This window comes from Hyperoodon ampullatus (assembly GCF_949752795.1).
Source record: "Hyperoodon ampullatus genome assembly, chromosome: 3".
Lineage (NCBI taxonomy): Eukaryota > Metazoa > Chordata > Mammalia > Artiodactyla > Ziphiidae > Hyperoodon > Hyperoodon ampullatus.
Window position 1 is genome coordinate 36,106,706 of NC_136916.1, and position 23,184 is coordinate 36,129,889.

Genomic DNA, 23,184 nt, shown 5'->3' on the forward strand with positions numbered 1-23,184 from the left:
GGAAGCAAGAGCTGGTGGTGACTAGGGACAGTGAGTTCCACAGGTGTGGCCTCTGCCCTCAGGCCACCTGCTGCTCTCTCATGGCTCTGCCTCCACCTCTGCTCTTAGGACCCCAACCAGCTGATTCGTGCCAGCGCCCTCCGCGTCCTGTCTAGCATCCGTGTGCCCATCATCGTGCCCATCATGATGCTAGCCATTAAGGAAGCTGCCTCGGACATGTCACCCTATGTGCGGAAGACAGCTGCCCACGCCATCCCCAAGCTCTACAGGTATACCCCAAGCCCCCGCCCACCCCTGGCCTCTCCCAAGTCTTGCAGGCTGCTTTTGGTTTTGCTTCTGGTTTTTTTGTTTTGTTTTTCTCTTCAGATGGTTTAAGGCAGTTTGGGGAACTGACAGAGATGGAGAACACTGAAGGCAGTGGCTCACACCTCTTTATGAATAGGGTTGGGGTGAGGGAGGTGAGCACAGCTTGGGCGGATGTTGGGAAGGCTGGAGACGGGGGAGGGGCAATCCCTTTCAACAGTTTCTCTCTCAGTTTGGATTCTGACCAGAAGGACCAGCTGATAGAGGTCATTGAGAAGCTTCTGGCAGACAAGACCACGGTGCGTATGAGGACACACAGGGACGGGTGGTGAAAAGGAGCCAGGCAGAGGCCCCTCTGTCCTTCCTGTTCATGTGCTCTTGCCTCTGTCGGTTCCCCAGCTGGTGGCGGGCAGCGTGGTGATGGCCTTCGAGGAGGTGTGCCCAGAGCGCATCGACCTGATCCACAAGAACTACCGGAAACTCTGTAACCTGCTCATCGACGTGGAGGAGTGGGGCCAGGTGGTCATCATCAGCATGCTCACCCGCTACGCCCGCACGCAGTTCCTGAGCCCCACCCAGAACGTGAGTGGCCCAGACCCCCCAGGCGGGACCCCAACCCTCGCCCTAGCAGAGTGGGTAGGCGGGTCTCCGGGAGGAGGTGCCCACTGTCCCGCCTCTGTCCCGCTCCAGGAGTCTCTGCTGGAGGAGAACCCCGAGAAAGCCTTCTACGGCTCCGAGGAGGACGAGGCCAAGGGCCCGGGGTCGGAGGCGGCGGCCTCCACGGCGATGTCGGCCCGAAAGCCCTACGTCATGGACCCCGACCACCGGCTGCTGCTGCGCAACACAAAGCCGCTGCTGCAGAGCCGCAGCGCCGCCGTGGTCATGGCGGTGGCGCAGCTCTACTTCCACCTGGCGCCTAAGGCGGAGGTGGGCGTCATCGCCAAGGCCCTCGTGCGCCTGCTGCGCAGCCACAGGTGCGCGCCCGCCGCGCCCGCCCCGCCCACGCCCGGGGGCCGGCTCGCCCCGCTCCTCCCCACCCCCCCGACCCAGATCGCCTGACACCCTCCGCCCCAGCCCACCTGCTCCCCGCCCAGACCCCAGTCCTGCCTTCCTCCCGCTGGTGCCCTCCCCACACGGGTCCTCTCCTCCCTCCTATTCTGCCCACCTCCCTTCTCCCGACCTGCTGCCCCAGCCGAGGGGCCCAGGTACCTCTGACCCCTCCTCTCCACAGCGAGGTGCAGTACGTGGTGCTCCAGAACGTGGCCACCATGTCCATCAAGCGCCGGGTGAGCAAGTGACCAAGGCCTGCCCTCGCAGTCTGAGGAGTGGCTCCTGCGGGGCTAGGGGTTCTGGGGAAAGGCAGGATGGGGGGAATTCCCTGGCTGTGCAGAGTGTGGGAAGGAGAGACCCCAAATGCAGGTGGAGAAGCAGGGCCTGGATCCCGAGGGCCGCTGAGGGAGGAAAGCCTGATGAAGAAAGACCGGCTTAGATCTGAGGAGGAGGGAAGAATCGAGGACTAGAGGACAGTGAGGGCCAGGAAGGATGCTGGGTCCTGGGTCAGGAGAGGAGGAGGGGCGCTCTGGAGGAGAAGCAGGTCTCAGGCTGAGGTGGAGCTCCTTGGGGCTGCCTCTCTCGTGCCAGGGTATGTTTGAGCCGTACCTGAAGAGCTTCTACATCAGGTCCACCGACCCCACCCAGATCAAGATCCTGAAGGTGAGTGATGGACAGACGTGCCTGTGGACTTTCTGTCCCCCACCCCCATGACCCACTTGAATATCCACAGTGGCCACCTTGGTGCCTGCCTGTTTCAGGGGCTGAGCCCACCGTTGCTCCAGCCAGAAGTGTTTGCTCAGGAAGCCAGGCTAATGAGAGTGGGGGGACAGGGTGAACGGAGCTGCCCTTTGCCCAGTACCTGTTATACACCTGCCACTTTTCACATATGAAGTAATTCGATTTTCATAATCACCTCAGGAAGTGTACATTATCTCTATTTTATAAAAATATAGACTTAGGGAGGTGAGGTAACTACCGAAGGTCAGGTCTGCTGACTCCCAATTCATACTTTCCCCTGGGACTTCCTTGGCGGTCCAGTGGTTAAGACTCCGCGCTTTCAATGCAGGGGGCTAGGGTTCAATCTCTGGTCGGGGGACTAAGATCCCACATGCTGCGTGGTGCAGGCAAAAAAAAAAAAAAAAAAGAATTCATACTTTCCCCGCTGCAGTCTCTGTCTTCTACCCGCAGTGTAATTACCCTCACACACCTACGCCCTCAGGCTGTTGTGCAGACATACCCCCACAGAAAAGGCGGCAGGAGCCCACACCCACGTTCCGTCCCTGCCCTGCCTCATTATCGAGTAACTTCCTTCAGCAACAGTTAATCCTCCTAACCCTTCTGAGCACCTATTGTGTATCTCACGGCTAGATCTAGGGGTATCTAGGGGTACAACAGAACAAACCAATCAGGCACCCTGCCCTTGTGGAGCTTACAGTCTCGCTGGGGTGAGGAGGAGACATTGGGCAGCTATTCACACAGCACAGGTAAAAATCCATTTGCGAAATAGGATGTAAAAGGAAAGTGCAGAGAGCTGTACGAGCATAAATAGGTGGACCTGATCTAGTCTGGTGTCAGGGAAGTTTTCCTTCAGGAGGGGAGGCTTGAGCTGAGGACTGAGACATGAACATGAATTCTCTAGGTAAATGCAGGGACAAGAATGGGAAGAGGTGCTCCACACAGAGGAAAGAGCATATGCAAAGGCCAACAGGAGGGTTGTGACTAAAGGCCTGTGTGACTGGGGCATAGAGGATAAGGGGGAGAATGGTGGGAGATCAAGGACTTACAGACCATGGAAAGGATCTTGGTCTTTATCCTAAAAGCAACTGGAGGCTTTAACTTTTCCTTGAAGGTAGAGAGGTGACATGATCGTACTGCAAGCATACTCTGTCAGGGAGTTCATTTAAGAAGCAAACTGGTCCTCCTGCATTTTGGATAAGTTTCATGATCTGTCAGTTCTCTCATCAATCTAAGGATGATGCAGGGCTGTCCTGCCTGAGGAATGTTTTCTGGTTGGTGATGTGTGTGTTTGGAGTGAAGGTTTATGAAAGCACAGAAAGCCACCCTGCCCATTTTCTGACTCTCTGCAGCTGGAAGTGTTGACTAACCTCGCCAATGAGACCAACATCCCTACTGTCCTACGGGAATTCCAGGTACGGGCCAGGGGCCGGCTTATAGTCAGAGAGGCCCACGAGAGTTGTCCTGCAGCTCCTTGTGCTTCGTGAGAATCGGCCTGGTGGGGCAAACCTTCTCTTAAAAGCCCAAAGTGGAGAAACTGTTATTTTACATCCCCTCTCAATGCATTCTACTGGCTTTGGGTTAGGGAATCACTGGGTGACGGGTGAGGCTGTCATTCCTTTTCCCAGAGTTTAGTCTCTGACATGATGAGTCATTGAATGAGGGGTAACAGCTTTCTGGAAGGTCACCCTCAAGCCTGCAGAGTCACTGCCAAGTCAAGTCTGAGGGATCTCTGCCTTCCGGGGGTCACTCTGTTGTGTCCACAGACCTACATTCGCAGCATGGACAAGGACTTTGTGGCAGCCACGATCCAGGCCATTGGGCGCTGTGCAACTAACATAGGCCGAGTCCGTGACACCTGCCTCAACGGCCTGGTGCAGCTGCTGTCCAACCGTGATGGTCAGTGTTTGTCTGCATGTCCAACTTTGATGACTAGTGGGTGCTGCCTGCATGTCTGACTCTGATGGCCAGTGGGTATCCACCTGTCTGTTCAGGAACAATGTGTGTTCATCTGTCTGTCTGCCTCAATGAGTATCCAAGTGCTCCCACGTCTCTGAGGGCCACTGGAGAAGTACAGGGGGTTGAGGAACACCGCCAAGGGGCTGGGGGCATTGCAGGTGTGCCTGTTCATTGTGTGTAGTCATCTGACTGTCCCGGGCTCATTTCCTGTCCTACAGAGCTTGTGGTCGCAGAGTCAGTGGTCGTCATTAAGAAGCTGCTGCAGATGCAGCCAGCACAGCACGGAGAGATCATCAAACACTTGGCAAAGCTCACAGACAACATCCAGGTCAGGGAGTGACCCCATTTCCTTTCCCAACCCAATGTCCTCCCCATGATTTAAGACGCTATAATTAAACACTAGCCTTAATAAAAAATCAACTTCCAGACCTTCCCTACTGGCTCGAAAGGTCTTCAGGTGGGAGGAGGGGAAAGATGAGACCATGTGACCCTGGTTCGCATTCCCTTTGGGGATCCCTTGCTGAGCTTCAGCCTGTACCACCACTCAGGTTTTCTCTAAAGTTCTGGCCGAGGGTGGCCAATTGACTAGTCCAAGTTGAAACATTCAAGCAAAGGCATTCCTGAAGATTCAGGGAGAATAACAAGGCAATAAAGCATTGAGGGTACAATGGATCCAGAAAATCAGTCTTTTATACTAAACTGTGACTGAATTTGGGGCCTGAAGTCTCTGTCCATGCTAATGAAACCCTAGGGAAGAGGGGAGATGCTGCCCAGGAAATGCCCAACCTTTAATCTCTCTCCCATCACCTCCCACTCCCATTTCCAGAGAAGCCCACGATACAACAGGCCAGCACAGATGGGAGGAGTGCTGATTCCTTGGCAAACCAGGTGCCCACCCACATTCCCACGTTTACCCCAGACCTGACTCCTCTCCCACACCCACAGGTGCCCATGGCCCGAGCCAGCATCCTGTGGCTCATTGGCGAGTACTGTGAGCACGTCCCCAGGATTGCACCCGACGTCCTGAGAAAAATGGCCAAGTCCTTCACGGCCGAGGAGGACATCGTCAAGCTGCAGGTCATCAATCTGGCAGCCAAGCTCTACCTGACCAACTCTAAGCAGGTACAGATTGGGAGATGCCTCCTAAAACACTCTGGGCCCCAGAAACAGCCCAGGCAGTATTCTGTGGGCCCTAACCAGGTAGGCATGAACTTTAGCACCTCTTTCTTTCTTTTGTCACTTTTTTTTTCTTTTTCATATTTTATTTTATTTCTATTAATTTTGATTGCAGTATAGTTGATTTACAATGTTGTGTTAGTTTCTTCTGTACGGCAAAGTGATTCAGTTATACATATATCAGCACCTCTTTCTGAAGAGGGAGTTCAGGACAGGTGTCTGGTCTGCCCAGGTGACCAGTGTTCCCCCAGTGTCCACAGCTACTCCAGGGCCCCCAAGGGCCTAGTAGGGATGGTGACCACTGTTGAAGAGGCTCTTCTATGGGGCTGTGACTTCCAGTCTGGCAGTGGGTGTGTCCCTACCTGCTGCCTTTGGAACACTGGGGCCAGGGGGAGGGCCCAGCAGTGATAGGCACTGATGGGAGAATATGTGTCCCAGGAGATGTGGTCTCTGCTTCCTCCCAAAGCTTGGTGATGCTTTGCCAGTCTATGCCGGGGACGAGAGGGCAAGTCTCTGCTCAGGCTTGGGTGGTATTGGCAGCCGTTGTCATTCCTAAGGTGAAAGGTTATGAGGGGCACCATAGCCAAGGACATGGCTCAACTGAGCTGGAATATCAAGGTATTAAAAACCTCTTGAGTGTCCAGCATCCTCTGAGATGGTCCCAGGAGATTCTGCTAAAAACAAAGTGTAACGTGCAGAGCTTCTCAAGGTACTGGGGACACCAAGCACCCTGAGAGTTCCCATACTCAGTCAAGTGAGGCAGGGGTTGGCAAACTACTGCCCATGGGCCAAGTCTGGCCTGCTGCCTGTTGTTGTAGATAAAATTTTATTGGGACGCAGCCACGTTCATTCATTGGTTTATTGTCCATGGATGTTGTCGCTGCAATAGAGTCCATATGGCCTGCAAAGCCTGAAATAGTTACTCGCGCCCTTTATAGATAGAGCTTGCCAACCCTTGGAGCAAAGCATCTGGGCCATACCCTGTAGCTTGTGACATCCCTGCTGGCCTGAAGGTGGCCTCTTTGCCATCCCATGGAGTCTTTGGATGGTGGCACTTGGGCGTCTTCTGTGGCTCCTTTGATCCACGGTGGCTAGAGTGGGCCCCAGGGACACAAGCTGGGGAGGCAGGGCCATCACATGCTGGGACTCTTGTCAGGAGCTGGAAAGGACAGCAGTTGTGTAGAAGCAATGAGGGGCTGGATCTGTGGGTGTCAGTATTGTGGGAGAAGCAGATTGGAGACAGAGAAGTTAGAGGGAATACCACTGGAAGCCTTCAAACAAATATTTGTGTGCCTCCTTTATTCAAGTGGGAGGGAGGAGCAGGTGGGAGGAACGTTTGAATAGATGAAGCAGCCTGGGTGGGTAGCGCCCGGGTAGAGGGGGCATCTGAAAGGCTCAGGACTGAGCCAGAGTGGTGCTGTTGGCATGTTTTCATTAGCCTGGGTGTGCTCATGTGGCATTTCCCCAAGTTGTCACTGTTAGCTACATGCACATTTATTCATGAATTTATTTAACACGCATTTCCCGAGTACCCACTATGCCTGGCACTGAGCTATGTCCTGGGGTGATGACAATGAGCGAGACATGTTTACTGGCCTGCAAGTGCTCATAGCCAAGTAGAGGAAACAGCACAAAACGCAGAGCAATAAGGGCTGGAGTCAGGGTTGGCACAGAGAGCTGTGGGTATATATATATATAGCTGAACGCCTCTCCTAGGCAGGACACGGGGGTCCCAGCCCCCATCAGGCCACCCAGAGTAGGCTGTTCAGGCAAGTGGAACCTCCAGGCACCCTTTACCCTAAGGCCAGTCCTTCCAGGCGTAGGCCCCTTAGAATGGTTCTTTGACTCAATAATGAGAGCTTTCCTCCTTCCTACCCTCCCTATCTTTCTCTCTTCTTTCTTCTCAGCCTGTTCTGGGAGTGGTGGAGGAAGGGGAATTCTTGGCACACTAGGAGAGAGGTGGTCTGGATGTGTCCATGTCTGTCCTGGCAAAACAGCAATGATACTTCCCCCCACCCCAGTACCAAGGGTGACATTCTGGACCTGCCACAAGGCCACAACAATCCCAGCCATCCTTCCCACCTGCTGAGCCATCCATTGCATGCCAGATTCTGGCCCAGGCTGAGGCCAAGGAGATGAGAGTCCAGGCCTGGGTGCAGCACTGACTGGCTCCTTAACCTGGGAAAAGTCACTTAATGATTCTGATTCTCCTCTGTAAATGGGGGCAGTAGCGACCACCTCTCAGAAGGGTTATGGAGAGTACATGAGGTAGTGAAGCACCTAGCACAGTATTTGACACTAGAAGGCATTCCATAAATGGTGGCTACCAGTGTCATTTTGTGACCAGTTAGACTAGGTCAGGATCAGGGCAGAAACTGAGATTTGCGGTCCTGGGATATGGCTACCTTGACTGCAGACTGTGAACCCCATATGACCTCAGCAAACCCATAGGCAGCTGCAGTTTGCTCTGATCTCATTAGGACCTTCCAGGGAGGATCATGGCCTCTGAGACCCCTGGGCTGCTCAGAATCTACTATGTGGGTCAATGGGGTGTGAGGGCAGCCCCTGCCAGGGGGTTCCTATGTGTTCCCCCTTTCTCTTCTTGTCACCTAGTTCCCCCCAGGTGATGGAGCCTAGAAACTGTGAGGTCTAGCAGAATGTTCTAGACCTTCACTCACCCTGGCACCTCAAGGTGGAGAGATTGGCCCAGCCTGGACTAGGTGGGGTAGGAGTGGGCCTAGGGCAGTGGGGACCACAAACCTGAGGAAGAATGGCACCCAGGGCCAAGAGGGAGGTTTCCAAAAGGGCAAGCTCTTTTGCTGGCCAAGTCAGTTGTCAGAGTTGGCGCTGGGAGTCAGGGCTGGGGAGGTGGGAGAAAATGCAGGGTCTGGCACAATGGCAGGTTGGGAGGGAAAGTCAGGTGGAGGCAGCAGTGCCTGGAGCTGTTGGCCAAAAGAATCTGGTTCATGGACTTCCCTGGCGGTCCAGTGGTTAAGACTCCGCACTTCCACTGCAGGGGACACAGGTTCGATCCCTGGTCGGGGAACCAAGATCCCACAAGCCACGGGGCATGGCTCAAAAAAGTATCTGGTTCAGAGACCACCTGTGTCCCCACCCTCTGTGATGGCTGCTGACCCACTTCTTGTCCCCCAGACCAAGCTGCTGACCCAGTATGTGCTGAGTCTGGCCAAGTATGACCAGAATTACGATATCCGAGACCGAGCACGCTTCACCCGGCAGCTCATCGTCCCTTCGGAGCAGGGTGGGGCCCTCAGCCGTCACGCCAAGAAGCTCTTCCTGGCACCCAAACCAGCTCCAGTCTTGGAGTCATCCTTCAAAGGTGGGAGCTGAAATCCAGAGTAACCTTCCTGGGGGAAGGGGAGGATTGGCCAGCAACCGGGTCCCAGCCCTTCCCCCTTAGGTCTCAGTCTCAGCCAGGTACCAGCCTTCGGTGGGCAGGACTTCTGGAGAAATGCCAGTCCTGTGCCCCTGGCCCAACCCTTTGCCCATCCTGCAGCATCCAGGGCTTGCTCTTTCACCCGCTCACAACCACCACCAGCATCAACTCACCTGAGTCTCTGCCCTCCCAGGCAGGATGGGCCTCTGGTTTCTCTCCTCTTGGGCTCCCCTTTCCATCCTACTCCCTGAGCAGGCACTATATGTATCAAGATTTTACCTACCAAGGGCCCAGGAAGGCAGGAAGTAGAACTCCATACAAAGGAGAGCTGTAGGGACTTCCCTGGTGATCCAGTGGTTAAGACTTTGCCTTCCAATGCAGGGGGTGTAGGTTCGATCCCTGGTTGGAGAGCTAAGGTCCCACATGCCTCACGGCCAAAAAACCAAAACATAAAACAGAAGCAATGTTGTAACAAATTCAATAAAGACTTTATTGGTCTTTATGGTCCACGTCAAAAAAATCTTAAAAAAGCAAAAACAAGTGAGAGGTGTATGTTTGTAAGTATCCTGAGAAAGTGGCTGCTAGCACTCACTGGGCTGTCACTGGAGGTCAGCCCAAACCCCCAGCCCCAGGCCCGTTGCCTTGCTTCTTCTCTCGGTCTGGTCTCCCGTGACAAGGGCTCTGAGAGAGGTGGGAAGGGGAGGGTCCCCCAGCTGACTCTCTGGACCCAGGAACCTACCCAGGAGGGGAACTTCCTTCACAAAGCTCGGTTCTCCTGCGTACCTTTTTGTTCTGCTTTATGTTTCCCTGGACCACAGGAGCAAGGAGATTCTGAGGGGTGGGGGAGATGTGAAAACCTCCCAGGAAGAAGGGGAACGGTCCCTTTCTCCTCCCTAACACCATCCCCACTTACAAGTCTCTGGGTTGCCCTCCTCTGGCTCTGACTCTCTCCTGCTCCCATTTGGATTCACCCCTCCCCACGGAGTCTCCAGCCTGACCAGACACACCACCCTGCCTTTTGACCCAGCCTGGCCAGCCTCTTACTCATAGTTGTTACCCTCACTCCAAGCAGGCCTCCTTCCTGAGCCTGGCTATGCAGCAGCACCACCCCCGTTGCCCTGGGAGAGAAGCCACACCTGCATCTCTGCTTCCACCAGGGCAGACAGGCAGCAGTAACTCTGGGCCCAGAAGCCCCTCCTGCCCTCCTCTGTGGTCCCAGCTCCCCCCACCCCTCAGCCCCTGCTCTAGTCAGCCATACAGTCTTTTTTCCAGCATGTGGGCCTGGAGATTCAGTCAGGGCAGAAGAGCCATTAGGGACACGTCCGCCCCTCTCTTCTGTCTAGCTAGGGAGTTCCCACTGGAATTGCCACCCGGCCCCACCTAGGAAACAACTCCCAGGGCATTTCCTCACTGCCACTACTGACTTGACCTCTCACCCTGTCCCCAGACCGGGACCACTTCCAGCTGGGCTCACTGTCCCACCTGCTCAATGCCAAGGCCACGGGCTACCAGGAGCTCCCAGACTGGCCAGAGGAAGCCCCGGACCCATCTGTGCGCAATGTGGAGGTCAGCAGGGGTGGAGGGTGGAGCTGTGTGTGGGGAAGGACAGACAGCAGGGAGCCCTGGGAGTGCCAGCCCGGCCCTCCTGACACCCTCCCCCCACGCAGGAAGAAGATCTCTCCCTTATTGAGACCCATGTGGGCCTGTTGGGCGAATACACCAAGGTCCCCCCGCCCTGTGTGCTGTGTGCCCTCTGCTCCGTGTGCAGTGCTCTCTCCCAGCCTGTGCTGCCCCTCCCTCCCCCTTGTATGCTGCACCCCTGTGCCTTCCCCACACTCTTCCTTCCTGCTGGCAGTGCCGCTCTGTGAGTGCCTCCCCTGCGTGGACAGGGTCCCTTCCCTCCCCCCATTATTCCCTCTTGGGGACAGGACCAGGTGGGGCCCCGAGAAGAGCTAGGGTGAAAGGTAAGAGGGGCTTGTGCTTTCCTTCCCCCTCCCCATCCATGATTTAATGGCTCCCCGCCCTCCACCCCACAATCTCCAGGTACCTGAATGGACCAAATGCTCAAACAGGGAGAAGAGGAAGGAGAAGGAGAAACCCTTCTACTCAGACTCTGAGGGAGAGTCAGGGCCCACAGAGTCCGCAGACAGCGGTGAGGAGATGGGCAGAGCCGGGGCCCTGTGCTCCTGCCTGTGTGTGCGCCTTGTGGCTGACTATCTGGCGCACGTGTGTGCTCCCGTATTAGATGGTCACGTGTCCAAGGGGGTGTGCACCTCCTTGTGTGCACCTGTTTATGCACTTGAGGGTTGCACGTCCCAGATGTGTGTGTGCTTGTGTAGGTCTGTATCCGTACGGGTCCGTCTGTGTTCCAGTTGGTCTGGTTGGCGTCTGGGGCCGGGAGCAGGTCGGGGGGTTGTGGGGAGAAGAGGTGAGTTTGCTGCTTCAGTGCAGAGTCTGAAGCTGGGTGCCCAGGGCTCCCCAGGAGGCCTACACACGAGGGAGGGAAGCCTGAGACAGTCCTTCCACAGACCCTGAGTCCGAGAGTGAATCGGACAGTAAGAGCAGCAGTGAGAGCGGCTCTGGGGAGTCCAGCAGTGAGTCCGACAACAAAGACCAGGATGAGGACGAGGAGAAAGGGAGGAGCAGTGAGAGGTAAGATGACTGGGCGGCTTCAGGGCTCTCCCTTGGAAATGAAGGGCTAACCCTCAGCCTTAGCCAGTCTCCTAAGAGTCCCTGAGCCTCCTCATGAGCTGGTGGGGCCTACAGACCCCCTGGTCTGCTCACATGATGGCCGCAGATCTCTGCATGGGGCACAGCATGAAGAAGCCATCAGGGAAGGGGCCCGAGCTGGCACAGGCTGGTCTAAAGCTCTCACTGCGGCCCAGGCATAGGAGCTCAGGTGTGGAGTCCACTGGCCCAGCCTCCCCACCCTCACCCGCAATGTTCAAGGCTTTCCCTGCTCTTCTGTGAGGCAAGAAGGGGTCATCCAGGCTGGGCCCAAGCCCTGTTTGCCCCCTTTCCTCCAGTGAACATAGTGAGGAGGAAGGTAAGAAGAGGAAGATGAAGAAGAGGAAGAAGGTGCCAGAGGGACAAGAAGGCGGCTCGTCCTCAGATGAGGGCAGTGATTCCAGCAGCAGCTCGTCAGAGTCTGAGATGACATCAGAGACAGAGGAGGAGCAGGTGGAACCTGCATCCTGGAGAAAAAAAACAGTGAGCGCCTTGGGGCAGAAAGGGGATGGGCGTATGGACCAGGACCCTCCCCACCCTCTGGGCCAGGCCCAGCCATCTCCCCATAACCCAGCCCGGGCCAGGGTACTACCCTTCCACACTCACATCCCGCTTTTCTCTTCCAGCCTCCCAGCAGCAAAAGTGCCCCTGCAGCCAAGGAGATCTCCCTGCTTGATCTAGAGGACTGTGAGTTTGGGTGGTAGAAGTCACAGCGGGGAGGAGGCCTGGGGAGTATGACTTAGGAAGGGCCATGGGCGCTCTGGGCTAGGTTCCTCGGGGGTTTGGGGTGGGAGGAGCAGACAGAATACATCTTTGGGCCTGAGAGGGCAGCAGGTCAACCTCTCCAGGTGTGGGGTTGGGGTCAAGGATGGATATCTCCGTGGAGCCACCAGGCTGCGGCGTGCCTCACTGTGGTGCTGAGCCATCTACTCCCTAAGCCTTGGGCTCCTGCTCGATCCAAGCCAATTCCACTTTGCCTCTCCCTCGTCCTAATGTTTCTCATATACTCCCACAGTCACCCCTCCCAGTGTCCAGCCTGTGTCTCCCCCCATGGTTGTGTCCACCAGCCTGGCTGCTGATCTGGAGGGCCTGACGCTCACAGACTCCCCCCTGGTGCCCTCGGTGAGTGGGATGGGGAGGGACAGGGCTGGGGCAGGGACACATCTCTGTGCTGCATCCTATGGTATGGATTTGTGTGAAGGGGGTGTGATGGAGGGATGGCTTTGAGCCTCCGTTGCTGTGACCACAAGTAGGGACAAGGCTGGGACGGGCTCTCGCCTTGTTCATTTCCATACTTCCCCTCATCCTCCTCCCCTCCAGCTGCTGAGTCCAGTGTTGGGTGTCGGGAGACAGGAGCTGCTGCACCGAGTAGCTGGCGAGGGGCTGGCTGTGGACTACACCTTCAGCCGCCAACCTTTCTCTGGGGACCCCCACATGGTGTCTGTGCACATCCACTTCTCCAACAGCTCTGATACCCCCATCAAGGGCCTACATGTGGGCACCCCCAAACTGCCCGCTGGCATCAGCATCCAGGAATTTCCTGAAATCGGTGCGGAAGGGCCTTGGACGTGGTGGAGAAGGAGGCTCCTGGGTGGAGTTGGTCTTTCTGTGGTTTCTGAAGCCCCCCTCTGTGCCAGGCCAGGTCTAGGCTATGGGGGTATGGAGATGGCATCTAACACAACCCATGGACAAGACAGACTAGGAAGTGAGCAAGTCCATATCAGGGCAAGAGGTGCTTGAGCCTTGGTTGTTTCAGCACTGACTTAAAGGGGGTGAGGATGAGTGGGGGAAGGGTGTTTACATTTCAGGAGAAACTCAGGAACAATCTCTCCAGGGGCTCAGAGGCCAGGGTTCCATAGAGGAGTGGTCAGCTCTGCAAGTGGAGGGGAGAAGGGGTCAGGGTTCCAGACCTATCAGGTGATGCTGTCTTTCTCTCCCCCTTTCCCTGCCTCACACTGCTGCAGAGTCCCTGGCACCTGGAGAATCTGCCACTGCTGTCATGGGCATTAATTTCTGTGACTCGACCCAGGCGGCCAACTTCCAGCTGTGGTATGTTTCCACCTCATGGAGGAGTAAGAGGATGGCTAGGGAGAGGTGGGGTCAAAATAAACTGGAGGGCTTCCCTGGTGGCGCAGTGGTTGAGAGTCCACCTGCTGATGCAGGGGACGTGGGTTCGTGCCCCGGTCCGGGGAGATCCCACATGCGACAGAGCGGCTGGGCCCGTGAGCCATGGCCGCTGAGCCTGCGCATCCGGAGCCTGTGCTCCGCAACGGGAGAGGCCACAACAGTGAGAGGCCCATGTACCGCAAACAAATAAAAACTAAAAAAATTAAAAAATAAACTGGAGCTGGAGGTGGTGTTAGGTGGGGCTACATCATGATCTGGTGTGTCTGGAAGGCATCCGAAGACCTCAAGTCTCTTACCTCCCTCTCCTGCTGCCTCCAAGCCCTCCCTTCAGACACAGTGCGAGATGAGGGGAGAGATGCTGGCCTCACTCCCTCTCCCTCTGTCTCCTCCTACCCTTCCCAGCACCCAAACCCGACAGTTCTACGTCTCCATTCAGCCACCTGTTGGGGAGCTTATGGCCCCTGTGTTCATGAGCGAAAATGAGTTCAAGAAGGAACAGGGTGAGTGTTCCCTGGAGGTGGGCGGGAGGGTGCTCAGGACCACCCACTGGGGCTCATTCAGCTCCACCATACAGTCATGCTGAGGGAGCCTCAGCTCCTGCAGATGGAGGGAGGCCTCACAGCTTGTGGCTCCAGCAAAGGCTTCACGGAGCCTGGGACACTTCAGTGAGGCTTTGGAGACAGTCTCAGCTCAGCCAGGCAGAAAATTCTAGGCCAGAATTCCAGCTGGGGGAAACATTATGAGTAGGTGTTAGTGAAAATTTACAGGAAGAAAGGAGGGGAGCAGTTTGCTTTAGGGCATAGGAGTCCTTAGCAATGGTGAGTAGTGAAAACAAGCTGAAAATATGTTCGGTCGTTTCTGGAAGCCATGAACGCGATGCTAAAGGATTTCGGTCCTCAAATTTTAGAGCTGGAAGGGGTCACAGAGGTTATTGGGTCCAACTCCATCGTTAGAGAGGTAAGGACTGTAGACTTCGTTTTCCTAGCAGTAGAGGAGTCATTGAAGTTCTTGAGCAAAGACGGGGCCAGGTTCAGACTTCTGCTTCAGAAGGAGAAATCTGGCAACATTTCCAGCTAGGACTGGAATTGAGAGAATCTGCAGCAGGAAAAAGAGGCAGAACAGCATAAGTGGGAGGCAACATGGGGCTTCATGAGTCCTGGCTTTAAGTTCTGAACCTGCCACTTGCTTGGTATGTGACCTTGGACTAAATTCTGTGCCTAGTTATAAGGCTATTGCAATAGATCTGATGAGAGATGGTGAGGACCATGATTAGAATCACAGCAAAAAGAATGAAAGGCTGAGGTGGGGGAGAAGGAAGCCATGGGAATTTGCCCTAAGAAGGTGGAGAGGGAGACATATAAGCTGGCTCTAGAATGTCTGGCTTAGATAGTAGGGAGAATGGCAGTGCCGTTCACCTAGACCAGGGGTTGGCTACCTTTTTCTGTAATGGGTCGTAAAGCAAATGTTTCAGGCTTTCTGGGTCATGTGATCTCTGCTGCAATTTGCCGTTGTAACCCAAGAACAGCCACGGATAATACATAAATGAATGAATGTGGTTGCATTCCAATAAAATTCTATTTATGGACACAGATTTGAATTTCATATAATCTTCATGTGTCATGAAATATCTGTCTTTGATTTTTCCCCCAGCACTTAAAAAATATTAAAAAAAAAAAACCATTGTGGGCCATGCAGGTGGTAGGTTGTATTTGGCCTTCAGGCTGTAATTTGCCAAGCCCCTGATCTGGAAGAAAAAAGAATGGATTGGGCAAGGGAAAGCGGGGATGATCTTGGACAGTTTTGGAGAGGCTGCTTTTGAAATACATTTGGGAAATTCAGGAAGAGGTGTTTAATATGCAACTGAAAATGTTGGTCTGTGCCCAGGAAACACTTCTAGGCTGGAATCAGGAGCATAGAGGTGATAATTAAAGCTGTGAATATGAGTGAGATCACCCTGGGAGAGAGATGGGTGGGAAGATAAGAAGGTCAAAGACCTTTCTTGAGGAAAACCTGCCTTCTTCAGGAGAAGAAGGAGGGGAGGGAAAGGAGAAGGAACAGTGAGAGGTGGGAGGAGAACCACGACAGATGAGGAGGTTGAAGAGTGCCTTGGATGGTCTGCAGGCCAAGATGACCAAAGACCTTCAGATCCAGCAGATAGGAAGCTGCTGCTAACATCAGAGAGAGCGGGTCATTGCAAAAGGGGGGCAGAGGCCAATTGCAATGGGTTGAGGGAGACCAGGGCTTGGGGAAATGGAGTCTTCTTTGGAGGACCTTGGCGGTCATTGGGGAGGGAGACACAGCACTAGCATGATGATGTATCTTGTTTCTAGAGAGGACTTCTTAGGAACGAGGAGACTTGATATGGAGAGACTAAAGGTACAGGGACAAGAAAATGTCACTAGTTAGGAGCGGAGGGTATGAAAGCGACAGGAGAGGGATGTCTGTTCTCAAAAGGAGGAGAAGAATGGCGGAAGTAGGAGAAGGAGGAGAGAGAGGCTGAGGAGAAGGTGGGCAGGAGGGCAGACGGAGGAGCTCGCGTGGCTGGGTAGAGCGTGTGAGTGGAGAGGAGAGGTCAGACCCGTAGAGTGAGGGTTTCTTGGGATGCTGTGAGTGCCTGGGGATGCGACGAGTCCTGGACAGGTTTGGAGCTGTTGCCACATGTGAAATTAGGGGTCCACCTGTGAGGGCTGCATGTGACAACTGGACTCTGGCCAGTCGGGTGAGGACCAGCAGCAGCCACCAGTGATCTCTTTGTGAGGACTCGGCCTCCAGGAGCTGGGAGAGAGTTGCACTTGGGTTGGAGGGCCAGCCAGGAAAGACTGAAAGGTGGAGGAAACCTCTAAGTACTGACTGGCCACCAAGTCCACTGGCCACTCCCAAGGGGCTGGTGGCCCAGATGTCTGACAGTGGGGAAGCACCCAGTCAGTTTCTGCTCAGCAGTATGGATAGAGCCCTGGGTGGGGTGGGAGGCTGACCAAGGCTCCCTGAGGGAGGGCCAGGTCCGAGAGGGACGTAGCCCCTCCTCAAGACTGGTGAGGGAGATTCAGACCTGCCCCGCCTGAGTAGAACCTGGTGAGGGTGCTCAGTGGGCAGACCCAGCGGTACCCACCGTGGCCTTTGCCCTCATCATAACCTCTGCCCCCAGGAAAGCTGACGGGCATGAATGAGATCACAGAGAAGCTCACGCTGCCAGACACCTGTCGGAGTGACCACGTTGTGGTGCAGAAAGTGACTGCCACTGCCAACCTGGGTCGTGTCCCTTGTGGGACATCTGATGAGTATAGGTACTGACCACCAGCAGGGGGACGAGATGGGCTCTCGGTCCTGATTTGAAGGAGGGGCCCCTGCCTCAGGGTTGAGCTCATTCCTCTACCCCCACCTCAGGTTTGCAGGGAGGACGCTGACCAGCGGGAGCCTGGTCCTGCTGACCCTGGACGCCCAGCCCACTGGAGCTGCCCAGCTGACAGTCAACAGTGAGAAGATGGTGATCGGTACCATGCTGGTGAAGGACGTGGTACAGGCTCTGACCCAGTGACCCTAAGTGCTGTGACCTCTTTGACCGTCACTTGTCCCTCCCTCATGACATCTAGGCTGTTAGCCTCTCTCTCTCTTTCTTTCTCTCTCTCATATCAGACTCCTCATTCCAGATAGCATCCGGGGGTCCTCTCTCTGGTCATGACCAGGCTCCCTCCCAATTCTCCTCCCCATGGGTTCCTTAGTGACCTGTGCAGAGGGAGATGGCAGGGCTCCATTCAGTCCTCCCAGCTTTGTGTAGCTATTTATGTGGCAAAATCTCAATAAAGTGTCTTCTCCCTAGATGCTGGCTCACTTTTCCTTTCTTCTGGGTTCTGCCTAAGGGGGTTGCGGGGGGCGGGGGGAGAGCTCCTAAGAGTGACTGTATTTGACCCTTGTGAATGATCACCACTGACCTTCTAGGGGAGGCTGTGACTGATTCTAAGAGGTGACTCTGGTTGGACCCCCAAGATGACCATCTTCAAGTCTCCAGGCATCTCTGTGTAAGAGACATCTGATCGGGGATGGGGAGGTCAAGCTGGAAGAACTCCCTGGTCATTTTTCATGAGCCTCTGCAAAGATGCCTCTTCGACATCTGGCAGTCCCTTTTGGTTCCCCTCATGGGCCCTTGGGAAGGAGAACTCATAATGTGGGGAATTTCCAAACGTAGGTGCAAGGTTCAAAATATGTCAACTACATCTAGATATGGGGCCTAGAGCCCCACCTAGCTGGGGAGATGACCCACCTGGTCATCTTGACGAAGGAAGAACAGGAGATGTAGACCCGTGCTTCTCAAACTGCCGTTCATCAGATCACCTGGGGGTTTGTTATGCAGATTCAGATGGGTAGGTATGAGGTGGGGCCTGAGATTCTGCATTTCTAACAAGATGTCAGCAACTGATACTGTTGCTCCATGGACACACTTGAGTGGTGAGGATGTAGAGCCTCCACACCTGGGACAAGCCTTCTAGGGGTGGCAGTGAGGGTCAGGGCCCCTCCCTGATACCTTTCCTGGTGAGGAAAGAGGCTGAGCAGCAGTGGTTCCTAAAGGTGTAAAAGGTGTTCCATTAGCATGTGTTGTGCCAAAAGAAAAAAGAAAAGTTTGTAATCATGTAAATTCAGGAACCGTGGATGGGCGTACAGGAAGTTTATTTCCCACAGGCCTTCTCAGAGCCTTTATTATGTTAATGTGCATTGTGAGCCCCCCACCCCCACCCCACCACTCCTTCTAAGAAGGGCTACAGCTCACAGTGTTACCCCTACTTGGTTTTGACCTTGGGATGCCTTTGTCCCAGGACACCTTGATGGACTGTTACAGGATGCACACTCCAGTGATAGTTTGAGACGTGGTGCCTCAGCCCTGATCCTCCGTAACCAAGACTCTAGTTCCTTGACCACACCTCCCCACAGCCCTGTCACTGAGCAAGTCTGTTTAGAGAAAGACAGGGTGAAGCAGCTGTGGCCCTCAGGGAAGGAGAACAAAGGCAGTACCAGGGGACAGCCCTGCCTCCGACTCCGGGGACTTGCTGGGCTCCGTGGCACCAGACAGCAGCTGGGGCCGCTGCTTCACTGAGAGCCTTGGGGCCCTAAAGTCTCCCTGGGATCACTGTTTTTGTCGCTGCAGGTTCTGAGATGGGACTGATCCACCAGTCATGGGTCACTCGAACGGTGGACTTGTTCTCACTTGTGTCTCTGAACCAGCACTGCCTGCAACAGAAGAAAGAAGGTGGGAGCGATTTTCTAAGAAATTAGAACAAGGACCATCAGAGAATTCTTTTTTAAAAAAAATGTATTTAGTTTTGGCTGTGTTGGGTCTTAGTTGCTGCGCACGGGCTTTCTCTAGTGGCGGCGAGTGGGGGCTACTCTTCGTTGTGGTGCGTGGGCTTCTCATTGCAGTGGCTTCCCTTGTTGCGGAGCACGGGCTCTAGGCGCGCGAGCTTCAGCAGTTGTGGCGTGCAGGCTAATCAGTTGTGGCTCCCAGGCTCTAGAGCGCAGGCTCAGTAGTTGTGGCACACGGGCTTAGTTGCTCCGTGGCATGTGGGAACTTCCCGGACCAGGGCTCGAACCTGTGTCTCCTGCTTTGGCAGGCAGATTCTTAACCACTGTGCCACGAGGGAAATCCGTCATCAGAGAATTCCTTACCAACCTGGACTTTTCAGCAAAGGCCCCAGAGTGGATTCTGTAGGAACCAGAAGTATATATGGCATTGAACTCTAACATCCCCCAAGGAGCTTACAGCCCAGATTCCCAGAACCTCTTGGAAAGGGCACCAGGATCTCCAACCCTGAGTGAGAGTCCAGAGCACGGGAACCTTAGTCACAGCCCTGTATTGGTTTCTCTGGAACGTGTCCCAGGCTGTGGGGTTAGCAATAACAACCCTTCTTAAGAAAATCATTCTTGTGCGTGAGATTGTCTCAGGGGAGAGGCAGGAGGCAGGAGAGCGAGGTGTAAGCAGGGAGAGTCCGAGTCAGCAGCTGGTCAGGAGAAGGAGCCCAGCTGGGAAGGCTGGGACTGCGGAAGCAGGCAGAAGTAGCAATCTTCAACCCAGGACGGGGAAGGGACCCCATTCTCTTCTAGGGAATGGTCTGCGGGGAGAAAACCTCAGTCAAAGGGCAAGGGAGAGTAGCTGCCCCCGCCTCAGCCCAGCCCAGCCCATATCTTCCTGGACTCTAGGTCCATGGCCGAACCTTCCACAGCCCTGCCACGTCGGCATCCCTGAGTGAGTCTCTGCAGGGATAAGACAGGGCCTGCCCGGGACACACTGGTGGAAACAGATCAGACATACAGGACCTGAGGGGGACCTCACTTCTCTCCAGAACATTGTTCTTTCCAACCCATATCATAGCCTGTATTTTCTCACTGATCCAAGTCTCTGCCACTGTGGTCACAGGCCTCCTGGATCTTAATGTGTCCCATGAGGAGCATTGAGGGGCAACCATGGAGCTGTGGGATTCATGTGGGGCCCAGGACCTCAGAGCAGACTAGGAAGGGCTCTTAGGGCTCTGCTGGTGCACAGGGAGGGTTCGGGGGAGGGGGCCAGAAATGGACAGAAGCACAGGGACTGGCACTGAGGCAGAATGTGCCCCTGGCAAGGGTCAGATAGAGCATTAGTGAGGACCCAGGAGGTCCAAGTGTGGTCTGAGCTTGACCACAGACCTTGACAGGTCAGAGGACAATGAACACAGAGAGGGGCTGAGAACGGGAGCCCAGTCCAGGATGGTGTCAAGGTGGTGCTCCAGCAAATGGCTAAAAGGAATGGCTTCAGTTTTTGGCCAGGTTGCTGTAGCTGGCTAGCTGCAGTGACTGGGGAACAGATCCATCTAGGGATACTAAGGAAGCCACTACAAGGACCCCGAGTGGGGGGCATTAGCTGTGCCTGTGCCTGAACCCCCCAGCCTGTCAGCCCCAGGGCAAGCCCCTGGGCTAGTTCAATACCTTCTGCTGGGCATCTTGAAGGTCACCTCTCAGCATAGCCTGCAGATCAAAGGGATGGGTGTTGGGTATGTAACTCGCTGTGACAGGATTTTCTCTAGCCTTACTGGGCAAAGAAGGAAAAATAGGAAAGTTCTGGACCCTCCCCCTGCCCCCCCACCGAGGCCTGGCTCCTGGACAGCCAGGATCCTCACCACCAATTTCTTCCCTGCCTCCTCAGCACATTCACGTCCCTCTCGGTCACTCTTAATTCCTACCATGGCTCCACATGCTGGGGGTAGGGGTACGGAAAGGCCTGCCTTAGGCCCCTCCTTCCTCATCAAGCATTTGAGCAGCCAACAAGTGCTGGGCACTGTGGTGGCAAAGAAGCTATGGGCTGATGACCAACCAGGACTGGGGTGTGAACCGTGGAGGGACTGCTCAGCCCAGTAGGTCCCGTCTCATTCCACCAGCCTGCAACTGGCTGCAGAGCCTGCTGGATTGGGAAAGCCCCAGCTCAGGGGTGGGGCTGAGGGAGGGTGTGCATGGACCTGGGTCCTCAAGGAGGTGAGCTGGGTCTTCCGTCTATGATGGCCTGATCACTGTTGTCTCCCAGGGTCAAGAGAAAGATGGTGAACCAGTGCCTAAAAGGGTGAAGCCCAGGATGGGGTTTGGAGAACAGGGGGTAAAGTGGGGCACATCCAAAGGAAAAGCAGTGAGCACCTTCTTGGGTCTTCTACTTGATGGTGCTGCCTGATCCCGTTGTCTCCTACCACACTGTCTCTCCCCCATCCCACTGACCTGTCCACTAAGAAAAAGCACTTAGGGCTGCACTGTTTGATCCTGACCATGAGGAACCAGCCCCCCATCCTGAATGCCCCATTACAGCTAAGGATGCTTTGGGATCACTGAGGCTTGGGACAGTGCTGAGGAAGGTAAGCAATGCTGGGGATTACTTCTTATCTGAATGCCACTTTCACCCCGAACGTTACTTCTTATCTTGCTGCCAAGGACCCTCTAACTTTAGCCCCTTTTCAGATCTTCCGCCCATGAGTCCACCTGAGTGGAGCTTCCCAGTGGTGCCTGAAGAATAAAGGTTGCCAACAGCTCAGAAAAATTCTGTCTGGGATCTTCCCAGACACATATGTCCCTGTCTTTGGGACTGTTTTTTAAAAAAAACTTTTAAGTGTACTATTCATACAGTAAATTGTACAAATCACAAGTGTGCAATCTGATGAGTTTTCATAGCCTGAACAACCCGTGTAAACAGCATCCAGGTCAAGAAACAGTGCAATAGCACACCTCCCTTGTACCTCCTTCCCGTTTGGGGCCGTGTTGTATTTCACTCAAAGATCGATCACAGAGCTCTGAAATGGTTCCACAGCAGTCTGCAAATGGCAGTGGGATCCCAGAAGACCAACACAGATTTGTGTCTGGCAATGCCAACACCGTGGCATATGCTGCTCTCGGGCTACTGGGGATGTGTTACCAACAACCCCTGTGGCAGGGGCAGGGTGTGTGGAAATAAGTGGGGTTGTTTTCTTGTTTTGACCGAAGGAAAATGTGAGGAAACAGCTCTGGGGAAGAAAGAACTCTTAAGGGCTTGGGCAAGGTGACCTTGATCGAAGTCTTGATGTGCCAGATCCCCAGCATCTGCACCTGCAGAGGAAAGGCAGGATGCTGGGAGAGGGTGAGGCTGGGAGAGGGTGAGGGGTGGTCCTTCTCACTTGGACCAAGGCAAGACTGAGACCCTGGGCTCCTGACAAGAGTGGCTGCATACTCTCCAGTAAATCCCTAAACTTCAGCTTCCTCAGCTGCAAAACAAAGGGGAGGGACACTCAGGCTCCCACATCCCTCCTTGCGCTGAGACCCTAGGCATCCTCTAACGCCTTTACAAGCATTTCAGGACAACCGGCACTCACCTTCAACTGCCATCAGTGAGGTAGCCGACCTCCAATGATCACTGCATCCTGGCATTTGCACCCTGGTGTCATCCCCTCCTACATCTTATCAGGGCTGGTGTATGTAAACAATAGGATACTGTAGACACGAGAGTATGTCATTTCTGAGATTAGCTTATGAAAGTCACTGCACCTCCATCTCAGTCTCTGTCTCTCTGGTCATTTGCTCTGGAGAAAGCCAGCAGCCCTCTGGAGAGGTCCATGTGACAAGGAACTGAGTGAGCTCGAGGTGGAGCTAGGAGGCAGATCCAGGTCCAGGCAAAGCTTCAAATGACTGCGGTTCTGGCTGAGAGCTTGACTGCAACCTCAGGAGAGAGCCTGAGCCAGAACTGCCCAGCTAAGTCAATCTTGGAGTCCTGACTCTCAGAAATTGTGTGAGAGAATAAATATTTGTTGTTATAGCCTGCTTAGTTTTGGGGTAACTTAACAGCATAAATTAATACAATCCAGCCCTCGACCCATGTCCTAGGGTATTGAAAAAGTCCTCAGAGGGAGCCTGGGCCCCCAGCTCTGGCCTTCAGAGAAGTTTGCTCCCACATTCAGTGTCAGTGGCGTGCTGGAGCTGGCTCATACTGGCTCGTGAGCATCGACTGGGATCATACTGATGGTGTGAAATCAGCCACGGCAGAAGTATTTATGCCACAGAAATAGGTGAATACTGCAAATGACTTCTCTCTTGCAGCCAATTGTCAAACATTTATCAGCACACCACTGCCCTTGTCTCCATCCCTGTATCTCTTTAAACAATTATGATATATTTCAAGTTTAAAGAATAAAATAACAACCTCTTGTGTACTGATCACCCATTTTAAGAATTAAAGC

The 23,184-nt window shown here is 54.4% G+C and overlaps 1 protein-coding gene across 5 annotated transcripts in view; it reads left to right on the top strand.

The window, feature by feature from the left end:
* Window positions 1-17,012, top strand: part of AP3B2 (adaptor related protein complex 3 subunit beta 2) — a gene marked incomplete at both ends in the record, with an annotated part of 31,817 nt that extends 14,805 nt beyond the window's left edge. For 3 of the 5 annotated variants that reach the window (XM_079700950.1, XM_079700951.1, XM_079700948.1), the window contains 22 exons: window positions 109-269; window positions 536-602; window positions 703-885; window positions 994-1,277; window positions 1,535-1,589; window positions 1,945-2,016; window positions 3,444-3,506; window positions 3,858-3,990; window positions 4,269-4,378; window positions 4,996-5,172; window positions 8,380-8,566; window positions 10,071-10,189; window positions 10,667-10,775; window positions 11,152-11,275; window positions 11,650-11,833; window positions 11,977-12,037; window positions 12,366-12,472; window positions 12,671-12,899; window positions 13,315-13,399; window positions 13,880-13,977; window positions 16,623-16,761; window positions 16,862-17,012. In XM_079700950.1, the coding sequence (XP_079557076.1) occupies window positions 109-269; window positions 536-602; window positions 703-885; window positions 994-1,277; window positions 1,535-1,589; window positions 1,945-2,016; window positions 3,444-3,506; window positions 3,858-3,990; window positions 4,269-4,378; window positions 4,996-5,172; window positions 8,380-8,566; window positions 10,071-10,189; window positions 10,667-10,775; window positions 11,152-11,275; window positions 11,650-11,833; window positions 11,977-12,037; window positions 12,366-12,472; window positions 12,671-12,899; window positions 13,315-13,399; window positions 13,880-13,977; window positions 16,623-16,761; window positions 16,862-17,012 (2,898 nt within the window). Of the gene's footprint in view, window positions 1-108; window positions 270-535; window positions 603-702; window positions 886-993; window positions 1,278-1,534; window positions 1,598-1,904; window positions 2,017-3,443; window positions 3,507-3,857; window positions 3,991-4,268; window positions 4,379-4,995; window positions 5,173-8,379; window positions 8,567-10,070; window positions 10,190-10,290; window positions 10,348-10,666; window positions 10,776-11,151; window positions 11,276-11,649; window positions 11,834-11,976; window positions 12,038-12,365; window positions 12,473-12,670; window positions 12,900-13,314; window positions 13,400-13,879; window positions 13,978-16,622; window positions 16,762-16,861 lie in introns of all 5 variants that reach the window. The other 2 variants (XM_079700949.1, XM_079700947.1) reach the window with 2 other exon arrangements.
* Between the last annotated feature and the right edge of the window lie 6,172 nt (window positions 17,013-23,184).